Source organism: Serinus canaria, chromosome 3 (genome assembly GCF_022539315.1).
Source record: "Serinus canaria isolate serCan28SL12 chromosome 3, serCan2020, whole genome shotgun sequence".
NCBI classification, from domain to species: Eukaryota; Metazoa; Chordata; class Aves; order Passeriformes; family Fringillidae; genus Serinus; species Serinus canaria.
In genome coordinates this window covers 64,990,952-65,014,287 of record NC_066316.1, presented here as the reverse complement: position 1 = coordinate 65,014,287, position 23,336 = coordinate 64,990,952, and the positions used below count along the sequence as shown (strand labels likewise).

The following is a 23,336-nucleotide window of genomic DNA, read 5'->3' as shown; positions in this document are numbered from 1 at the left end:
TCAACTTCTACCTCCAGACCAAAACAAATAGGAATAGGCTTTCCAACGGCAAACATGATATGAATTTACTCTGGGTGCAGGGATTCCAGCCCACCTTGTTCAACACTGTTACTACCATTTAGTGGAAAATTTACCTCCTGTTTGTCTAAATGATAGGGCTGGTTTTTATTCCTTGCTCAAGGTGAGCTTACGCTACACAAAACCAAATCCTACAAAAGCCAGAGAGAGACTGGCTGAAAACCAAAACACAGCCAGCACCTGGACATGCTAAGTGTTGGGAGTGGAAAGAGGTTTCTGAGTCTCAAAACCAGAGAGCAGCCAGTGAAAGGCTGGTTCAGGAAGCTGCATCTGGAATGTGGAGCATTTACCTCTAAGCCTTAGGTTCAAACCCTCCCCTGACAAACATCTTCCCAGACCTGCTGCTATGTGATACCAGGTGTTAATCTGTTATGTGAAATGAATTGCCTTGCTCAGATCTTCACTTATCCGTCTTAAAACGATGACTGCTGTCCCTCACCACAACCGGGCATCTTAAAAAGCCCTTGGTGACAGCTGGGAGTAATCGCTGGCTTCTGATTTTTCAATGGTATTTTTCATTAAAATATTAGCGTCAAGTGAGAATGTGAGTAGAAAAATTGTTTCAAAGCCACTTTTCATCAACCTGTATTCTTGTGGTTTTCAAGTTGAACAGAGTAATTATGTTTTTTTCAAAAGGATTCCGTGAAATTTTGAAAATCTGTTTTAGGAATTTAAAAAGTGGTATTGGCTTCCTAACACTCTGAATCACTTCGTCTGCTTACTTTCAGGCGTACTGGTTATTACTGATGACATTGGAAATATAGAAAGAAAAGAACTGAATAGGTCTCAAAAAAAGGTTAAATAACTGGTTTTCCTTCTGCTGCCAGCAAAGTGTCTGTCACACTGAATTCCAGCCTTAGATGCTGGAAGCCAAACAATCTTCTTTCTGGTCATGCTTATTGGTAGGATATTCAGGCAAAAAAACATGAGCTCCAGTGCTGTGCTTCATCAGGTTTGCACTTGGGCTCTCATGAGCAGAGCCTTGTGGAAGAAACAGCCAGCCACTGACCAAGAAAGAAACGGGAAATGATACAGAAGTCATAGACTCTTAGAATGTTTTGGGTTGGAAGGGACCTTCAAGGATCATCTAGTCCAACCCACCAGCCATGTGGAGGGACATCTTCGGCTACATCAGGTTGCTCAAAGCCCCACCCAACCTGGCCTTGAACAGCTCTGGGGATGGGGCATCCACAGCTTCTCTGGGCAATCTTTTTCAGGGTTTCACCACTCTTATTGTAAAATAATTCTTTCTTATATGCAACCTAAATTTACCCTCTTTTCATTTATGAAACAAGAACATCGCCAGTGTGGAATATGAATTATATTTTTGTTTTGTTTCCTATGACCAATTTCTGCCTTTCTAAATAACTATTTTTATTGGACAATCAGCTTTATAAAGCCATTCAGTTTTGCTATGGAGTAAGGATATTAACTTCTGCCAAAACTGTAATTCAGTACTGTAATTTTCTCATTTTAATTATATTCCATGTTTTTATTTCCTAAATCAAATTACTTGGTGATTGGCTTAAAGTATCAGTACTGGTATTTTTCACTAAGTGTTTAATTCAGATAGGCTTTAGGTTTCTAATGACAAAAACTTTCATGCTCTCCCAGAATATATCTGCAAATTTTACATGTACAGCTATTTCTGGCATGACACTTAGCTTTTGAGGCATGCTGTGACATCCAAAGTTTTAAGTCATATGGCACAAACTTTCATTAGCTCAGAAATGCATGAGTAGGAGACCAGTGAAGAGGGAGAAAAACAGCTTAACATGCCAAGACACATGTAAGTGACAGATTGAACATATTCCTATATTTTTGGGAAACCAAACATGGGCTAGCAAATAGTGCATCACTTCAGCATGAGAAAGAGACCCAGAGGATTCCCCTACTTCATGGGGAAAGCCTGTCAGGAAGAAATGAAAAATGACAGTTCGAAACACAACATGAGCTAAAGGTTTATGTTAGGTTCAAGAGCTAACCTTTACACTAGATGTACACTTACAAACCCACACTTCACACCTGTGTTTTATCTGGGAGCAACAACCAAATGTCCAACAGAGCTGCTTATGTGGGGCTGGTTAGAATTTGAGAGCCTGGAAACGTAAAGAACTAATATTCAGTATCTGATATTGGAGGCAGAATGTGAACATTCCTGAAATGCACTATAGTGCACAGAAGCTACATGCATTACCAATTCTTTTCTCACGTGAAATGGAAAATACTATTTATGTGTGATTTTCTTAGAAAATGAGAACATTTGTCATTATAAAGAGCCCCTGATTTCATCTGATGCATTCTGTGCAAGGCCTTCTTTTCTCTCACTCTCTTAATCCCTCCAGGGGATCATTGCCAGAAACAAATTGCAAAAAGCTTTTAGTTACCAAATAAAAATTTCTTATCAAAGTTGCTTGTGTAAGTTTTCAAAGGACTGAGCATTCCTGAAACTGCAGCTTCTAGTCAGCAAATATCCTGGTGCTTGTACAAATTCTCTAGACTGCAATCCACGGCCTTTGAGGATTTGTTAAATTATAAAGTTCTGACTCAGTTCAGTCCAAACCTTGTTATTCTCTTGCATGCAAGCCTCATACTCACGTGGCTGTGCCAGATGTGGATTTCTGACTGCAAATGTTTTTACATTCATAGATCTAAGTCATGTTTCAATATATGTGTCTCATTTATACGTTCCCAAGACCCTTTTTCAATTCTTTACCAAGCTTTACCTAGTCACAGTTCTCTGGGGAAAAGCAGGTGATTAGTTCCTAGAATAGCAACTTATGGAGGCAAGGGGAAGAATTTTTTCCCCCTTCCAAATAAAAAACCAACCAACCAAACAACCCACTTCCTTCATGCTTTTACACCCTACAGTTTCTGTGCCAGCCCTTGCACTTGCAGTGTAAGCCCATCACAGATTCCTAAACACTTCTCAGCTGAAGTACTTTGGCCTTTGAACTCTCTTCCTATCAGTGATGGTTTGTTTTGTCAAATGACAATGAGCAAGCCAAAGTGCTGGGGAGACAATTACTGACTACTGATGTCCTGATGTAGGTTCAAAACCGCAAGGAGGGAAGCAGGAATGTCAAGAATCCTGGCATGCCATTAATGACCTAGCAAAGCAGCAAAAGCTGTTTATGCTACTGACAGAAGCTGCATGCAGGTGCTGATTGTTCACCAAATAAGATAAAAGATGGTACAAGAGTTTAAGCTCATCAACTCTTTGGCTTTCAAAAACTACTATTAGCCATTGATCCTACAAGTTACAACAGGCAGACCAGAGATGTAGGACCTATCTCCTATGCTAAATTCAAGATCTGGGACCTTAAAAATTATTTCAAGCAAAATTTTCTTGATTTTTCTGAAGATCTAGTCATTTGTTTTAGGGCAATTTATGAGCCTTTGATTACGTTTGAATGTCATGGATATAGCTGCCTCCTGTACTTTTTTATTCACAGGACAGATGTAGGAATGTTTTTGGGGAAACATTTTTCAGCAGAATATATTACAATTAAAATTTCTCTGGGCTTTCATTTGTTCTGTGACTTCCAGTTCACCCTGTATTATTAAAGCAAAATTCTAATCTCTTCAATTCTTCAGTTCCTTCAAGTGCTAAAGCTTGGTTTGGGGTTTTTCTGTGTTTTTTATTGCTATCATGGTATTTCAACTATATCTACATAAGGATAAATAATCACCTTCTCTTAAACTCAGAACATGGTTACTGGTGTAAGATCTATCACAGACGTATTGGCTTGCCAAACACAGAATTATTCTCAAGTCTTTTCCTCAGCCCTGGGAGTAAGAATTGTTCACTTCCAGTAGCCTCTCCTATTTGAATGACCAGCTGTCAAGTGCATTGCTGTGACTGCTTTTGCTGAGTGGGTGATAAAGAAATTAAGACATGAAATTAGACAATACTGAGTGATTGTTAAGCTCATGTTCTGCTTCCTCCTTTATACACCTCTATAATCATTATGGGTTTGAGCCACTTGATGTATTCATCTTATTCTGTTAATTGCAAGAATTTTGCAATTAAACCTGAGTTTTGTGCTCAAGACACAAGCAGAAATTGAAGGATTTACTTATCCAGTCCAGCTAAAGACTAACCAGAGGTGCAGACTTCCCTTTTCCTATATTGCTTCAGCTTTTCTTATTGGCTTTTTTGAATCCTCTCTTCAAAGGGCAGAGTTTATTTTTCTTGTGCTCTATTATTAATCTATTCCTGCACCTACCATTAAGAGAGTTTTATCTACAGTCACAGACACATGATGTACAGAGACCAGAAAAGTCTTTCTTAGAGCCATCTTAGCTTCTAACCAATATCTTCAGGTACTCTCAGCCTGTGCTCACACTACTACCAGACCCAAGCCTTAAATTCTTATTCACAGGTTTGTCTACTGGATGAATTAGCAGGTTGGCCAGTTTCATTGGAAATGAAAGTGGAGGATGCTGGGCCCTCCATGGGCATGACCAACCTTCAAAATGATGACCAACTGACAAAAAACCTCTTGCCTCTTATAAATATTATCACCAACATTTAAACAAAATTAACTTACAGGTCATCAGGACAATTGTTTGGAGATTCCAGCCTTCCTCCTGATCGTACATGGTGTAAAACTTCTGTATTGGAGAAACCTGGATATGGCTGTTGACCCAAAGTCAATGTTTCCCACACTAGTACTCCAAAAGCCCTGAGAAACACCATTAAAAAAAAAGTAAAAAGAGAAAAATTAATAACCATAGCCATCCTGAAATCTCGTTATTAACAGTTAGATTGTGTCTAACCTAAGACTAAGACTCAGAAAAATTAGGAGCAAGAAGACAGAATTCTGTTTCGTCCCTAAGCCAGCCTTGGAAAAACTAAAATAAATGTGCAGAACTAAGATGCTTTCCCAGAGATACAGCTCAGAAGACACTGAGTGCTCACATCTTCCCCAGAAAACACTCAGGTTGAGCATGTTCTCATATAAACAAGTGTATTGAAATCTCTAGAGGTGTGGTTTAAAATGGGGAAAGACGAGCTCTTACAAGCACCACTTGTGGAGCAATCAACATCTCATTTGGTTTGGCACAGAGTACTAAACTACTTTCTTAGATAAGAGAAAGAGTAGCAGTCAAATAGATAGGTGCAGGCACTGAGGACTTGGACAAGACCCATGGGCTGAGTGCGTGTAGCCACCAAAATCTAAACTTGTCTGAATACCAGGTTTCATGGATCTGATTTAGTCTGGGTTTTTTTTTTGCCATGTTTCCTGACAGTGGGTCTCTGCTTCTTCACAATAAACTCAAATCCACTCAAATGCACACTTTTAGCTAACCTCCACAAAAAAAGTACTGTGACCTTCCCCTGATGATGATGCAAGGTCTGGTCTTCAAAATAAAGAAGTCACTAGAAGAGGGTGAAATTGTAAGGGCAAAGTATTTGGCTTTTGGAAGGAAATGCCAATAAACCTAGTGGAAAACAAAATGGAACAGCATGCAGGCAGTCAATTCACTGCCCAATCAAGCAAAAACCACATTGTGGGCCTGGTACAACTGTAAAATTATTTGAGTGACACCAGTTCCTGCCAGCCAAAATCCAAAGATCTTAAAGCAGAAAGAAATATATCTATGAAATATACTGTCGTGGTGTCAAATATTTCATTAGATCCTTAAAATTTCACTTAGGAGGAAGTCTTCAAGAGCCTAAAAATTATTAGAGATGACAATATAAACTCTGTAAATCCTCCTCTAAACCAATGTTTCCTTGCTGCAGAATTTAGTTTGGTTATTGCCATAGCTTTGTGGCTGCTATAACTCACCAGACATCAGAGCGACTTGTAAAGACACCATCAATAAGGCTTTCAGGAGCCATCCATCTGACAGGGAGTAGACCTTCTCCTCTTTTTCTGTAATAATCATTTTTATAGACATCTCTGGCAAGTCCAAAGTCCCCTATCTTTACTATCCGGGAGGAACGCCCATATTCCTTCTCAGACACGAGGCAGTTGCGAGCAGCCAAGTCCCTGGTTTGTGAGGCAGAGAAAAGAGGATGGAGTTAGCATTGCAGAAAAACTCAGGTCTGTAAGGCATCTGGCTCAACATTCTCTTCAGAGCAGTGCCAGCCCCAAGGCTGGATCGAGTGATTTAGGGCCTCACCCAGTTAAGTTTGGTATATCTTCAGGACCGGAGATGACTCAACCCTTCTGGACTGCTTGTTTCAGTGATTGTTCTGGGATGTTGTGAACAATATAATCTAATTTCCTTTGCTGTCATTTGGGCCTGTTGCTTCTCTTCTTTTCCCTGTACCTATCTGAGAAAAGTCTGTCTCTGTGTCCTCTAAAGCTACCCACTAGGCAGACAAAGACACTACATGGATCTTCCACTTGTTCTCCTCTCTGTTGCACAGGATATGATTCTTGCCTAGGGTGCAGTAAGCCCTTAGTTCAAATCTTAGAGTAGTACACCATTTTGGGAGAGAATTGTGAGTGATATTTAGCAGAAAACATGGTGTTAGATTTTACTCCAGTACTCTCTCCTGTCATGTTACATTGTGACATCTTTCTAGACATTTTTTCTTGGGTAAGATAATGAGTCCCAATACTGTGGGTAAACCTGGGAAGACTAAGGAAGTACGTTCTGTACCTGTGTATAAAATGCATCTTCTCTAAATAGACACAGCCTTTGCAAACATCCAAACATATATCCAAGAGGTCAGTGACACTCAGTAAAGGGCTCTGGAGCTGCAAGAAACAAAGACAGAAGTTAGCTATTTCTTCCAGCTTTACCAACTCAGAATGACAAACTCCCCATGGAAGATTTCCTCATTGAAATGTATTTCCCCATTTGAAATGTATTTCCCCATTTGAAACAAATAGCTGTATTAATCAGTGTAATAAATTTTTCTAGTAGAACACGTGTATATGCATTTCAGTAGAATTCAACACTGACTGTAGATTTGATCTGATTATGTCAATGAACTATGCAATTGCTATAATGCTATAAAATTTCATTTTGACCTCACATCATGCCATACATATTCCCAATCTGCACACTAACTGGAGAAAAATTTACTTGAATTTGTTTATTCTTTTTTCTTTCCTTCTAAAGAATTTGAGGGCACAGGCACAGGGACAGTATATTCTTATATACTTGGACTATGCCTCTCACATTAAGGATACTGTTGTTATTCAAAGACAAAAAAAAACCCTCTATGATTTCCAATAAACCACATACACAGCCACCATTATTTATCACTACTTTCAAAAGGACAGTTTATGATTTTCACAGTGAGAAATCAGCAGACATCTCATGACTGAAACCACAATTTTGGTCAGTGATCTAATGACATTCAATCTTCATCACAGCAACACTGATTGCAAGGTCAGCACTGAACACTGAGGTCCCAGGGTGTTAAGGAAAAGCCAGGTCAGACCAGCTGCAAGTACAGCTGAACATCAGCATGGACTTTTATAAAGGGAAAAACTGAGAAACTGTGGGCAGTTACAGGTTAAAAATATGACTCTTATGGTCTTCACCTTTTTCTTTCTGGCTCCTCGTAAATAGCTAAGTAAATCCCCTCCTTCCATCAGCTCCAGTATAAGATACTGAGGTTCATTTAACAGGCACACACCAAGTAACTTCAGAATGTGGGGATGATCAAATTTGCTAAACAGAAGGAAACAAGTATAAGATGACATATGAGAAATTCAGCTGGTTGATAGCTAACAGAGTGTTTATATTTGCAAGCAATGAATGAGCAGTTTGGCCTTTACAATCCTGCTTCTATGAACATGATTCAGTAGCTCTCAGTGCTGGATTTGCTCCGTCATGGGGAGAGTTCAGGGACATCCTTCCAAAACACAGGCTTACACTGTCTTTGACAGGCACTCTAATGCATTCACTCATATTAAAAAGCACACTTCATTGTATTTCCAGGAAGCAACGAAAAGTAGCCAAATGGCAATTTCTTTCTTCATCACCTGTACATTAAAGGTATCTATATTGTTTTGATAGAGTATTTTTACTTCTATATTCACAGTAGAACTGATGATTCAGAGAAATACACCAAAGTGAAAGCACAAGGTGCAATATATTATTTTCACGGTTCAGCAGGGGAGAGTTTTACACAGTACATTTGCAAGAGGAACAAAATACATATGAGTAATACTTCTAAGTATACTAGCAATTGTTTGTGTGTGTGTGTCTAAGACAGGGATTACCACAGAGCAATCAGTACTCTCAGTACTGCAAGTATTCTTCTTCAAGAATGAGGAATATTTATTGCCTCTGACAGTGCCTGTGTTCTTTGAATCACTTCACTTGTGTTAGAAAATAGTTTTCCCCTCTCACACTGCATGAAAGCACTTGCACAAGCAGTCAGAGAAACTTGACTCTATTGGGAGAATTGATGGTGTCCGAAATGCTGTCAAATGCAGCAGTGTAAACAAACAAGAGAGGGACATTTTCCTTCTAATCTCTTTCAATTCACCTAATCTCAGGTGTGGGCAAAGACTCTTGCAAAAAGTGTGATTTAGAATTTGACAGTTCCCCCTGGCCCCTAGCACATACCTCTCAATCAGACAAACTTTGGCACTTTCAGGAACAAAAAGAGGGGAAGGAACACCTGGCACTTTCCTCTGCACCCAGTGCAGACCTTTCTCCACTGAACTGTCATGCCTTACTTCTCGAGGGATGGGACAGACACAAGAATTTCCTACATGTATTTGCACACAAATGACTCACTACTAACCATCATCAAATGACTTTTTGAAATAGAAGCAACTCAATTTTCCGTTTGCTACATAGAAATAAAGAGGAACAAATACTTCTGGCTTAACTGAGCCAACATGCATAACATTACAAGCCAAATTTTAATGAACATCCAAAAAGGCAAGCAAAATTAAAGTTGCACTTGCATATCTTGCAACTTGAATCTTATATACCTTATCTGTTTGTAAGTGCTCAGATGTACTTATGTTTCCTTTCTACCCTTGGTTTCATTTATGAGACCTCACAGATGAACGTCAAGTGAAATCCTTAAACCCTCCATAATGAAATAAAATAATTATTTTTTTATGCTAAAAAATGAAATATTCAAATAATATAAAATTATTATTATTATTATTATTGTAGTTCTTGTTGTTGTTGTTGTTGTTTTTGCCATTGCTGTTGCTGGTGTTTTTAATGACTATGTGGATTATATAATACTTATACTTTTCTATTCTCTTCATTTCGGATTCCTTGTATTGGTGTACATATGGGCCCATGACAATGTTTACATTTAAATGCAAAAAATTTTCAATTATATACCCTTCCAGGATTTATGGGTTTGGGTTATTATCTGCAACAATAATTGAGAGAGCCTCAGAAATTTTTACTATGGATTAATATAATTTCCGTACTACACAGAAAAAAACACCTTAACTGTGCTTATGACTGCTAGGTAGACTGAAGATGGATTATGAGGAGTTTGTACACAACTCTTTATCATTAATTTGCACTTTAATGACATGGTCAAATTTTGATTTTAACAAGCCTTTTACCTCATTCAGTTACAGTGTGCCATAAAAGGCAAAAAATGCAAGCTATATTTTTTAAGCATGTAACAACAAAAAAAATTGGAATGCTGTGAAAATCAATTTTCAGTTTAATAACACCACATTTTCTGCAGAGAAAATAATCCTTCATTTTTTAAAAATTGTTTTTACTTCTTCATGAATGAAACAAAAGTCAAAGAAGTGCAAAAGTGCATCTGAAAACTAAACCACACTCTCAGTCTTATACTACCAGTTGAAAACTTCAGTTGAACTTGTTTCTGGGGATACTGTAGAAGACAAAATTTCCAGCTGAAACACAAAGCTTGTTATGCGAAATTCTTGCAGTGGTGACAGATGCATAATTTAACACTACCTCAATAGAAGGGGTATGTGGCAGCCCCTAGTGGCACATTTTTAAAAAATGTTTTCCACTGTGAATTACAACTTCAAGGCATCAGTTTATTCATATTTGTTTCCTTCAATAAAATGGGAGAAGTTGAATTTTGATCATTGCCTTTAGCAACTAACTTGGTTTAGGGGAGCAAAGACACTGAAATACACCAGTACAGTCCCAAATAAATCCATGATATGAGCATATTGAACTTGCAGTCTATAGCTTAAATTTTGCTTATCAGATTTATAGCTTTAGTTACATGACATTCATCAGTAGTGATTTACTAGTTTGGCAGAAACACAAAAATGCCAAATAATCTGTTTAGAGGAAAGTGCTGCTTTCATTCCCCTGGAAAGCCACCATTGTCAGATGATACCAGCTTTGAAGGGTACCCAGGGACAAAGCTGTCCCTACCTCATTAAGTGTGCCTCCTTCAAGAATTCACTCTTCTCGTGGTCTGTTGCACCCTTCTTCAAAGTCTGCTCCACAGAAAGCAGAAGTGTAGAAACATTTGGTCATCATCACTGCTACTACATGGTGCTTAAGTAAAACAATCAGACACAGATGTGGCCTTAAATACACATTATTTTCCAGAAATCATTACAAGGCTGAGCTTTAAGACATTTGCAAGAAAATACCCAGATCAGCCCAACACCCATTTCCCAGGTAAAACCTCTGAGACGGATCTCTCTGCCCATCCCATTCCGTTGCCAGAGAAATCCATAGCTGTGATTACCTTGACTGCTACTTTGGATTCTCCACTTCCATCTGCCAGGATATCTACTGCAGTCCCTTCATATACCTCTCCAAATGCTCCACTTCCTAACAATTTGTGTAAGTTGAGTTTGTCCCGAGGGAAAGATGGCAGCGATTCAATCTCTGCTTGAGAAGGAAGAGTGCTACAAAACAGCAATACTAGTCACTTGTTCATATCTAAGGATGTCTGAAATGCTATCAAAATTCAAACAAAGCTGGTACTATTTGTCTCATCAGGAATATTTAAGGGGATATCAGGTGAGGCCTGGATGTTTTGGAAGTTACTGGAAAGCAAATACCAGGTCTTCTTCTTTTCCTGTGCACTTGTGTTTCCTGCCAGAGTGACATGAAGGATGGGATGGGGGGGATCCAGGTTGGGCTGTGTGCCAGAGGGGCAGCATGGCAGGGCATCCTTTGGAGCAGACCTGCCCTGCAGCAAACATGCAGCTCTTAACTCTGCCTTGAGGTTCCAGGGATCAGTGCCCTGATGTGACCTGGTCCAGGGAAGACCTCTTTGATGTTTTTGTCCTGAAAATACATTTGCTCTGAGGACATACCGTATGGCATAGCAGGCATTGGCTAGTCCCACTGTCTCAGCCATCCCCCTGAGTTGAGCTAGCTCTTTATCTTCCTTGATAAACACTATCTGTCCAGGCAAGGCCGGTTTTCTGGATTTCAGTCTTTGTTTCCATACTGGAATAGAAAAGGAGGTCATTAAGTGTTTCACTCTGAAAGTAAGGTCCAGTTTTTATAAGGATACACACAAGTATTAGAGTTCCTTAAGCACTCCTGGGCTCTCTCTGCAGGTAAACAACAGCAAGAAATGCCTGAGGATGGAGTGAATTTCTATCCTGTCCTTCATACCAAAAACATAATAAGCCATCTCTAGAGCCTCAAAGAATGAGACTATACAAATTCCTCCCAGCTCCCATCCTAGGGAAGGAGCATTTTCCTAAATCTGGAGGCCAATCATTTTCCACCATGTGAACTGCCTCTCACTGAGGCCTGGCAAACCAAAGGTTAAAAAAAAAAAAATCAATCACATACCAAAACCAAATAGCACGGCCACAGCCAAACACAGCACAACTCCAACCACAGAAGCAATGGCAATGATGGTGCCCATGGACATCCTATTATCTGTTAAAGAGAAAAGGAAATTTGTTTAATTACTGTGTGTGCATGCAATGCCAATCCCATGGAGCAGAGCACACCTGAGAGAACCCTTCAGCTCTCTGCTGTATAAAAGTCTTCCTTTGCATAAAGTTCTCTTGTAGGCTCTATGTGGATGTGTATTTGGTCAGACTAATCCTTCTCCCCCAGACTTGGGCTGTTCCTGTGACCTAAATAATTTCTGTATGCAGAAATAGAAAATGCTGAACTGTTTGACTACTCAAGGTGGGATTTCCAAAAGCATACACAAAGTGTAAGTCTAGCATTCTGGCTGAAGGCAAGAAGTAATTCTGATATCTTTACCCAGTGTGTGAGCTTGCCTTTTTTCAAGAATCATATCATAAAGCAGAGTGGCAGAGCCACAGAGAGAGTGCTATAAATGAGCAGAAGCATTTTTCAGGCCCTCTGTTCTGAGCAAAAGAGCATGGATGAGCATTAGCATCAGGGGTCACCATAAAAACATCACCATTTATTACCTATTAGAGACATTACTTTATCTTTGTAGGATTATTGTTATTAAAATAGCCAGTCTCTGTTCCTAAATAGGTTTGACTATTTAGAATAACAAAAAGAGGAATGACAGAACACAGAAGTACAAGACATACCTTCACTCAAAATTATATCCAAGCTAACATCACTGTATTCACCAAGTCCCAGCAGATTTGCAGCTGCTGCTCTGAACTGGAAAGTTCCTTCCAAGTTCTTGGCCTTCCATGTGCAAATACTGCCACAGGAGCCATTGTAAACCACCTCCCACGTGGATTTCACATCACTGCTGTTGCCAGACTGTTTCCTGCAGCATGCACAGCACGACACAGGAATGTCACTAATGCCACGATGGCAGTTTACTGCTTCACCCCCAGCACATTCTTTGCCTCAGTTTCATGGTTTTCACAGCATTTCTCTGCATGCATAAAAGCCCAGTCTGGTCATGGGATTCTGGCTATGGACAAGAAAATTCTGTCATGCCATTTCAGCTGTGCTAGGAACCAAACATCTTTATCTTGGCATTGGAAATGAAATACTAGAACACTTTAGACACAAAAAACCTGTACAGTATACACCTGATTCACCTGTTTCAGTATATGCCTCACAGCCAAGATTTTGAAATGTTCTTATTTAGCTTTCTGGCAAAAAAAAAAAAAAAAAAAATTCTACTGTGCTAGAGCTTTTTGCCCTTCCAGACACAGAGTAATTCAGTGTCTCTTGTGCATCAGGTTTCACAAGCTAAATAGGAAGCAAGTCATTGGCAGTGAAGATACCATTCTTTAGCTAGCCACTTTCCCATAGTATCTGCTGACGTCTGGGTGTATTTCTTCCTTTCCCCAATGGACTGAGATTGATTGCTCACAATAAATTCAGAGCTGATTATTCACCAACCAAAAGAAGACCATGTACGTAAACTTGAAAGGCCATATCTGAAATATCATTTCATGTCACACAACACCCTAATACATCATGTGAAATGACCTTCATGAGCAAGTCACTCATTCTCCCAACACACTTTAATGAAGAAAAAAGGCCAAACAATTCTAAACCAGAAAGACATGGGAAAACTCATGCCCTTGGTGTGTGCATGTTGCCACTAGAACTGCATGAAAACCAGAGATTGCTTAAAAAGGCTAGGCAAACATTTTCTAGAATGCTATGTCACTGACCTAGCATTTTTCTACCTGGTGTGTAATTCAGCCAAAACCATCAGCTTGTGTACATTCAAACTGCAAGAGAAAAACTGACTACATTAAAATACCACCTCAGTGGAGCATTATGATTCCAGAGATTATAAGAAGCTGGAGTCTGGAGAGCACAGCAGCTAATGCATAGCCAGAGCAAGATCTTTCCTTACCCATCTGCAGCAAGTCAGGTACAGATTGTCTCATGGCATATCAAAATTATTGTTTTCTCAGAGAGTGCAGGTCAGTGCTCCTGCATGCTCACAGAACTGTCGGAAGCTTACAGCACCAGGAAAATATGTCTGGGTGAAAACTTATATAGGTAAAACATTTCCAGCTCCAAAGTGTTGCCAGTCCTTAGCTTTCATAAGCACAGAGAAAGAATTTATGGCTGAGTTTAGAAGACTGCTTCCCTCCATCAGTAATGACATCAAACAATCACTGGAATATTTCAGAAGATGGACTCTCCTAATTTTAAAATAATGTATTCAGCAAACTTTGCACTAGCTGCTTTATAGAAATCTCTCCAGAGTCATGATCAAAAAATTGGAAGCTCAAAGTCACTGCCCACAGCAATATGCTCCAACCTGCCCAATCAACCCTTCCAATGCCAGTGCAGGAATAAGAGTGAGCTGGCACTCTAGAGTGACATCAATAGCCCAGGCAATTGGTATTTGATGATAGAGCACTTTAAAAATTATACAGTCATCCCATGTGGGTGGGAATACTTTATTTCTGGCAATATTACAACACCTTCTTTAAGTCTTCTGAACACGGATATATTTATACATATATTTTAGCCAAAAATACATACCACATGTAAGTTGAGATTTGAGATTTGAAATTATCTCTAAATCTTCTAGTTCACTGACATAGATACAAATACATAATTGTTTTTCAGGATTGCTCTGAAAATGTTGTGAGTGGTTATTTTCCTTCTGTGTTTTCCAGAATTTCTGGAAATTATGAGTACTTGGTTTATCTAAGAAAGAGATCACAATGGGAAGAGCCTTTTGCATCATATATATTTCATCCTTCCCATCAGAGCCAACCTGAAAAGCCCTGCACACCCAGATTTGTTCTGGGTTGTTACCTATGGAAGAGTGCCTCATGCATTGCTTACCTGCTCTCTAAGATGTAGTATATCAGTTTGCTGCCATTGTCATCAGCCTTTTCCCACTGTAGAGAGTTTTTGGAGTCTTCAGCTCTTTTGGGAACTCCTGGCTTACCGGGAACACCAGCTTAAGCCAAACAGAGGAAGAAACAGAATCCTTAAAATGTGTTTGTAGCATGACAAAGGGCCAACAGGCACAGAGAAAAATCTGATGTGTACATGAGTGTTTAGACATACAAAAGGAAAGAGGATCTATATTAATAATCCTCATAGAGAATGAATCCTTGGCCTTCTCTTTGTGATGGGTAAATTCCAAAATTTTTACTCACATGCAGCCTTTCACCAATAATGAGTTCACTTGTGTTATAGGCATTTCATTTTAGTTACCCTCACTCTTTCCTCTGCTCCACTTGGAAATGAAACTCATTTCTTTCCCCCTATTACTTCTGAAGGTGTGGTATTGTGTTATTCCTTTTTCAAACAAACAGAACTATTGGATTTTAGTATAAGAAAATTCCCTTCTAAATTTTTGAAAATATTATGTTTAATGTTCGCATCCTGCAAAGAGTCTTAAAATCTTGTTATGCTGTGTTAAGTGCTTACCTGTAGTTTTAAAGCTCGTGGAAGAGGAAGTGCTTTTCTCTCCTGTGACATAAACTACTGCTACTCTTACAAAGTAGTTGGTCCAAGGAAGAGTTCCTGTAAGGTTGCATTTGTAAACAAGATTTCCTATGCATGTGGTGTTTGCAGGAGAAAACCAGTCACTTTTTGTTGGCCACTAGAGAAATAAAATATCATTATGGTCAACTTTCTTGCTCAGCTGAAAGTGTGTCACAGTTCTATTCCTGGGTAGATTAACTATTTTGCCACCTCTTAATATCATAGTGGAACTATGACGCAGGTGCTCTTTCAACCATGGGACTTTGTCCTCTCAGAGGCCAAGGACACAAACCCTCCCCTCATTTTCTTCTTTGTTTTCAGGAGATCTACAAGTCTTGGCAGTAACAAAGAACAACAGATTAAGTGCCTGCTTTGCACAGCCAAAAGGAGCCTTCCCCTTATATTTCTGGATCATCGTGCCCATGAGTTCAGCTTGCCATGATGCAATTGAAAGGAGGTGGTGGGTTAGTGGAGTTGTGATGTGACATTTATTTTAGGGCAGGGAAATGTTTGGTGTAGGTCTATTGAATCTGATTCTTTATAGCAAAGAATCTGCATGATCCAGTTTAGGACATGAATTTTTCTGTGTCCAGTGGTTCAGGTATTGAAGTCTGAGGTTTCCATGCATGGTGCTCTCACTGCAGCACTTACTTCTTACTCCTTCGACCTGGTCTACTCTCCAGCATTTTCTCCTAACCTCTATCACAGGAAAATAAATCCAAATGCTAGGTTGTAGCTAATATTTATTGCTGAAAACCCTTGTCTTCTTTTTCTTGTGCAGAGCAGACATGGGATTTGCAACTGCAAATCCAGTTGGGGCAGAGCAGTGAGGAAACAGGGATAGGACTGCTGAAACAGGAGACTGAGAAGGAATTCTGGTGAGGTCATCCAGGATGTCCTTTGGCACTATGGAGCACTAAATGCTACAGCTGCACTCCTCCTTGTTCCTGGCAAATGCTGACTCCATCCTGCCCCTGCTGAGCAGCTAAGACTGACATCACCATGCCCAAATTATCCGCTGAGACTCTTCATGTACATCCTGCCACCCACCCTGTCCTGCTTACCAGGGCAGAGTAGGTTAAATTTTCTCTGATCTGAAAAAAAAACCCACCCCAAAACTTAGAGGAATTTTTACCTTATGCAGCTCAAACCAGAAGCTGGTTTCATTGATGTGCAGAGGAGCTCTCCATTCTAGCTGGAAACTGGTGTTTCTGGGGACTATGTTGGTAGGTGCAGCTGGAGTCTCAAATGTTTTTGCAATGACAGGGACACTTTCAGAAAACCAATTCTCATCAGGATGAAAAGCAAGAACCTAGTAAGGCAATGGATGAACTGTGCAATACCAGAGCAGTTGGAAAGGCAGCTTTGCTATAGCAGCACCAAATATTTGGAAGACCAACATGTCAAACAAGACAGTATTCAGGCAATAGAGATTAAAGTGTAGAAAGATTTTGCCCCTCATAGCTGCAAGGTTTTATACCTTCAGGCTAAAGTTCATGTCCAGGAGCACCCTTCCTCAGAGACTCTTCTTAATTTCTCATCTCAGATTTCTACCAAGTCTCTTCTCTTTCTAGATCTTTCTTAAATGCCACACGCTCTTACACAGCCACACAGATGTCTCATCACATATTAGGCAGTGTTTTAGAACCACAAAACACAAAGTCAAAAAGTGCCTTAGCACATTGCTTTTTACTAAGCCACAGGCAAATATGGCCTGTTAGGTATGCATACTTGCATACACACATACAGGTATTTGGGTATGTGTGTGTATATATATATTACCCATTATATTATACAAATCATTTACAAAAGCCCAAAATCAAATTAGGACCTACAGATCCCCTCCTGCCATCATGTGAATGTTCTCCCAACTGTGTAAATCACTCTGTTTGTGATACCCAGTACACATTCTGCAGACAACATTTACTTGGTTACTTTTGAAAATGTCACTCTGATCACAGACCTGCTGTCCAGGTTTACTATTTTTTTAAGTCTCCATCTGTAAAGGGAGAAGCAGGATATTTTGTTCTTATGATTCCACATGGCATACTTTTATTTGTCTACTTTGCAAAAGAGAAGTCTAAAGATTTGCAGGTTGAACAGACCAGTAAAACTACTTGCAATTATACCTTGAATGAATTATTTGTTCCAGGCTGGAGCCCACGGACAGACCAGGCAAGGATCCCATTTGAAAATTCACTTTTTCGCAACGGTGTCGCTGGGACAGGAGGCAACAAATTGACAGAGATCTGATAGCGGATGGATTCAAGAGGTCCATTTGGCTTCAAAGGTTCACTCCAGGATACCTTGATGGTGGTGTCAGACAAAACTAATGTTTTAATAGTGTTAACTGCCTCTGGTACTGAAACAGAAAGAAAAAAATTCTCCCTTTTAGAGTAGTTAAGAAATGTCACCAAGGAAAAGAAAGAAGGATGTAAGTGTATTAATATGATTCATTCACAAGACAAACTCTGCACATGTAAAACTCATATTCTGATATAGTCAGTCAGCTGCAGATAAGTTCAAAATATTTTGAGGGACTTTTAGTATCTTCTTGGCTATCCTAATATGCAAACAGAGAAAAAACCCAAAAAACTGAACAACAGAAAAACAGTGGCCATCCTATACCTCAATATTTATAGTCATATCACTGAATTCCTGCTCCCTCTTAGTTTCCTAATCAGGGTCTCAGATGTGAGTTTAATATGGTGCTTACTTGAATATGCACACAAAAAACCCCCCAAACCTTTGCACTATTCCAATTGGCAAGTCTTTTCTTGAACAGAAACTTATGAGGGAAGAAAATCCAAAACTAAGCATTGTTTCCTGTCATCTAGGATTTTTCTCAGAAATAGAGTCCGGCTGAGCTGTGTAAGGAAGAAATTGGGTTGCTGGTCAGATGTCCATACCAGCTGGTTACTCACTAATTGTTCTGGAAAAATCAACCCTTCTTTTGAAGCTTTAAGATCACAGACTTTGTAATGGTATATGGCATGTCCCTACTCTGTATAAAAAATTATTTATTTCCTATTGAGCTGTCCAGAGAAGTAAAAAAAGTTAACAAGTCATTACGCTATTTATGTTCCCAACACATCAAAATGATGAGTCCATATGTTTTAATTCATATCCTAGTAGCAAGACTACAGTTTATTTAATTAAATATACAGAAACTAGACTAGGAAACGACAAATTTCTTATTTGTCTAGCTAAAACATATGTGGAGTAAGAGTGACACTCTGTGGCAAGAGCAACGCATTGTCTTCCTCTTTTTTTCATTCCCTCTACCTTGCTATTTGATGGAAAGCACAAATTATTCCAAGCTTTTTTCACTTCATTAGAGAATTGAGAAAAAGGCATTGAGGGAATTCACACAGCTTCAGAGGTGTTAAATAGTGTACACACTTCAAGAGGCTCTAGCAGCATCTGATTACAATTTAAACTGGCAGTTACATTCATGAAATTGAGAACATAAGTATCAGGACACATATACCTTCTATTTACAGCTGGCTGGAAGTTTTTCAACAAATTTGAAAAGCTCTGAATGCTGATAAAAATATCTATTCAAAATACTCAGGGTCTGTAGGCTGGGGTGGGGTGAGGGTTTTTTGTGGGTTTGCTTTGCTTTTTGTCTAAGACTTGATTTTCATCCAGATTTTTCATTTTGTCCCAACTAGAGAAGCCTGTTCTGAGTTTCATGTTTCATTTTAACATGAGACTAAAAAAATTCCATTTGAGTGGAGCAATCCAGTCTCCCATTTTATACTCTACCTTTATGTTTCATCACTGAAAGGATGTACATTGTTGCAGGATAGCACAGTTTACCATGCAAAAAATAATTGTGTCAATTCTTTCCCCAGCCCAATAGTATTTAATATTATTCAATCAATGTATCACACAAATTTTATATTGCAGGTGTGGAATCCCATGCAAAGAATTGAAATCTACTGATAGAAGGCTAGAATTGTTGGGTGTTTAGGGGTTTTTGTTTGTTTGTTTGTTTTTCTCCATAGTCTACATAGGAAGGTTGAATCTTCAAGGTAGGAAGAGACCTTTCACATCATTTAGCCCAACTGTCAACCAGAACTACCACTGTAACCCCTAAACCACTAAACCACATCACCCAACACCAGGTGCCTCCTAAACGCCTCGAGGGATGGTGACTCCACCAGCTCCCTGGGAAACCTATTCCAGTGCCTGACCAGCTGAACAGCGTAAACATTTTTTCTGATATCTAATCTGAATCTCCCATCTCAGATAAAGGCCATTGCCTCCAGTCCTCTCACTGCAGGCATGGTAGAAGAGACCAGCTCACAATATTCAGAGATCCACATAGGGTGGATCAAGCCTGTTTGCTTGATGTTGGAGATGCCAAGGGATCTGACTGTTAAGAGAAAAATACCCAGCAGAGTTGAACTAGAGAACTCTCAAAAGTACAGCAGGTCTGGAATCCATGAGAAGGGTGGTAATATGCCTGCACCTCTTGTTTCACTTCCATTTGAAAGATGAAAAGAAGCTCACCTTAAACAGAGGGTTTTTAAAGGGAAAAATGTGACTGCTGCCAGGATAAAAAAAGGGGAATGATTTGTGCATAAGAGAAGCCACTGGCGGCTCACAGGTGATGCTCTCCTCTGGACGATGGTGGCAAAAAGAAAGGCTGATTATTCTATGAATGAGCACTTAAAGAAACCTTTAAAGAGCGCATCTCTAAGGAAAGAAAAAGGGAAATCAGAACTCCTGGCATGTACTTGTTGCCAGGTAATCTGGATAAAATGTTTTCTTGGGCACAGTTGATCGCTAGGTGAAAGAGACATTGAGGAAAGTAAGGAGAACACAGTGGAAGCTGTCTGTACTTTAATTCCAGTTATTCCATCAACTTCTGAAGCAGCCAAAATCCACAGAGAGGTAGAAAGAGGTAAAGGACCTTAGGAGTCCTGCTGTGGCTCCCTCACTTCATGTTACAGCAATATTCACAGGCACAGCTGTGCAGCTTGCACGGCTCTGTGCCAGCCACGGCCAGCCCTGATGCAGCCAGGCTGAGGGAGCCAGTGCCCAAGAGCTAGAGGCTGCTATGCCTCTCAGTTTCACTCCTTTACCCTCTCTCAAAAAAAGAACTGCTCCAACTCTGCAGGACAAGACCCAGGCAAGAAAACTAATGAAGATGAGGGCCATAACATTCCCACATCCCAGTGAGTTCAACACCAAGTATCCTTAGGTACCACCTCCACAGTCTTTCATGACAGCAAACACAGATATGCTGTCATGAAGACTTGGCTATAATTCTGGCTATAATTCTGACTTGGGAATTAAGAGAGGTGTCCGATGGCTTTGCAAGTGAAGAGTTTATGTGGATCAAGCTGACTCTGGCTGATGACATCAGGCACAACAGAGCAAAACTGACACAACAGAAGAGCAAGCATTATGTATACCATGGGGGATAGCTACCCCTCGTAATGGTTTTCCATGTTTTCAGCAAGGAACTTCAGCAGAAGCACAGAGAGAGTTATCTGAAGAGGAGCACAAAGGCAGCTCCTCATAAAGAAAAGTGTGCATGTACAAAATTGCACATGCAAAACGAGAAAAAGTGCTGAGCAAGGCAGTTCTATTGGGCTGGGCGTGCAAAAGCATAGCATTCACCTTTTACACGATCCTTCTTTCTCTGGAAAATGTCAAGAGCTTCAAGGAAACTGGCACAGCAGCTGCCCCACAGCTGCAAACAGGTAGAGTGAAGCAGGGAATGAGATGAAGAATCTTCATGCCCTAATTGAGGTATTTACAAGCATGGGAGGCATCCAGCTCAGACTGTAGTATTCTCAAGGAGCAAGGACTGAAAGGGCACATCAAAATTCTCGAAATCAACTGAAAATGAGCTGTTTTCATTCACGCCAAAAGTAAAAATGGAGTGTTGCCTTTTCAGCCTGGTTCACAACAAAACAAATCTGCATTACCCGTAGAAACAGCAATCATGAGAGCAACATCAAGCCAAGGGAAAAAAATCTTAATGCTCAACGAATACATAACACAGATATTTAAACATACATAACCACACATACATTCAAATACAACTTACTTAAAGATGTGGTCCAAGGCAGAAACTGCAACTGTTTAGCCATTTTTAACTGTAACTTATCTTTCCTCAGGAAGCAAATAAGCCAAAGCATTGAAGAATTTATACAAATATATTGAATGAATTTTTCAAATTCATCAAGTCTTCTTGCCAAAACCTTGCAAAGATCTACTCAGGTTATATTTTAAGCAAACTATTTGTCCACTTTCTGATTTACAATCCAAACTTGCATACATCTTCCTCTAACTGAGATGAGAACTCTGTTCAAATTCAGGGTAAAATATGAAACAAACCTCCATATAGAGTTGTGCCAACTGTGCCTTCTCCCACAGGCAGCACTTCCTCATCTGAATAGTAGTTTTTCACTGCAACTTGTATGGCATAACTCGAAAATGGCTGTAGGTTCTCTAAGACAGCAATAGGACCCTGATATTCCTGTAAGTCAAAATCAAGTAATAAACATGCATTCTTAGAAAAGAGAGTCATGTGTCAAGCAAACCATCTGTCAAATAAATGTATGGTTAAAAAGTAATACAGTAGTGTTTTTGCATTGTAATGCACTTTAGTGTTTAAAAAAAGAATGTTGGAATCACAGTTTTGATAAAAGGTCTCTACAGAAAAGAAAGCACATACCAAAAAACAAGACAAAAAGCAGGGGGGCTCTTGCACAAAGGGAAAACTAAGGAATTTACCACTTACCAAATAGCATAGAGAAAGGACAATTACTGTTGGGATGTAGAAATGGAAAAACTTGCTGATAGAAAGCTACAGAATGGTTCATAAAATCACTAGAAGTGACATCACATTTCCTGTTAATAGATGGTATCACATGCATTTCAGTGTGAAGTAGCCATACCAATGTTTCTTGCTGTGGAGCAGACAAACATTGCCTTGAGTTCCTGCAGATGTTTGTCATTTGTCTGGAAAATACCAGGTACGTCGGCGTAGGCTGGGATATGCCAGGGCAGCGCTGCTGTGGTGTGACAGATGGCAAGCTTAATGTAAAACTGGTGTTAGTCGTAGCAAGGATGGTAGGTTTCTCAGTGTTTGGCAAGAGAATCAGGCATCTTTTATCTAGGAAAGACATTAAAAAATTAAAAATTAAAATTATGGCTGGACCAATCCAAACTTGCATGGGATTCTACCACCATTCATATGAGAAAGCACAACTACAAACTTCTGCTCTCACAAAGAGAAACAGAAGAAAATTCCATCTGAAATTACTTTACTTGATTACTTTCATGGACACAAAAATAGCGCTCCACAGAGAAACTCTTATTTATCTTTTGACAAGATACAATTTCAATAATAATTTAGGGCCTTATTGAAGTAAAAGATGTAGTTTGTACAATTTGCTACATCTTTGTAGAAGATGTAGCAAATTGTAGTTGCTGAGCTGTCAGGGCACTACATATTGATGAGCCAAACTTGCCTGTTAATGGAAAAGACAGATACACTCCACAGACATTGCCTTTCTCTAGCAATTAAATGTTATCTGCATTTTCTTCCAAACAGCTTTCCATGTGTAATGTAATCACAGATAATGAAAGACAAATTTAGGAGGCAGAAAAGGAGTCTGGAGGGAGAAAACAATAGAAAACTACACTGACAGTTACTGAAAAGTAACCAAAGAAAATTCCTCATCACTTGATGTACTTTCAAAAACAAAATAAAAATACATTAAATGAACTTCGTACTAAGAAGGAACAAATTTAGGCATGTGCACAGGGAAGAAGGTACAAGGACCAATTCTTGCCCTTAGGCCACAACAACTGACCTCATAGTTAAGATCTTTTCTCCCAAAGTGAGCAGCCCTGCCATTGCTACCAGTCAGGTTCATGCATATTCTTCCAAATGTATTTGCAGCTGTCAATGTAAATTAGAAAATCTCCGTGGGGGTCTCTGGATAGGA

At 39.5% G+C, this 23,336-nt stretch overlaps 1 protein-coding gene across 1 annotated transcript in view; it reads right to left on the bottom strand.

Moving 5' to 3' along the window:
- ROS1 (ROS proto-oncogene 1, receptor tyrosine kinase) overlaps positions 1-23,336 on the bottom strand; it is an 85,531-nt gene that overhangs the window by 10,947 nt on the left and 51,248 nt on the right. The window contains exons 25-39 of the mRNA XM_050971887.1: positions 22,281-22,498; positions 21,718-21,859; positions 17,490-17,722; positions 16,496-16,672; positions 15,304-15,478; positions 14,710-14,827; positions 12,519-12,706; positions 11,791-11,880; positions 11,301-11,436; positions 10,724-10,886; positions 10,402-10,466; positions 7,593-7,722; positions 6,700-6,797; positions 5,877-6,080; positions 4,632-4,766 (exon numbers count right to left, since the gene is read on the bottom strand). Of these exons, the coding sequence (XP_050827844.1) occupies positions 4,632-4,766; positions 5,877-6,080; positions 6,700-6,797; positions 7,593-7,722; positions 10,402-10,466; positions 10,724-10,886; positions 11,301-11,436; positions 11,791-11,880; positions 12,519-12,706; positions 14,710-14,827; positions 15,304-15,478; positions 16,496-16,672; positions 17,490-17,722; positions 21,718-21,859; positions 22,281-22,498 (2,272 nt within the window). The remainder of the gene's footprint in view (positions 1-4,631; positions 4,767-5,876; positions 6,081-6,699; positions 6,798-7,592; positions 7,723-10,401; positions 10,467-10,723; positions 10,887-11,300; positions 11,437-11,790; positions 11,881-12,518; positions 12,707-14,709; positions 14,828-15,303; positions 15,479-16,495; positions 16,673-17,489; positions 17,723-21,717; positions 21,860-22,280; positions 22,499-23,336) is intronic.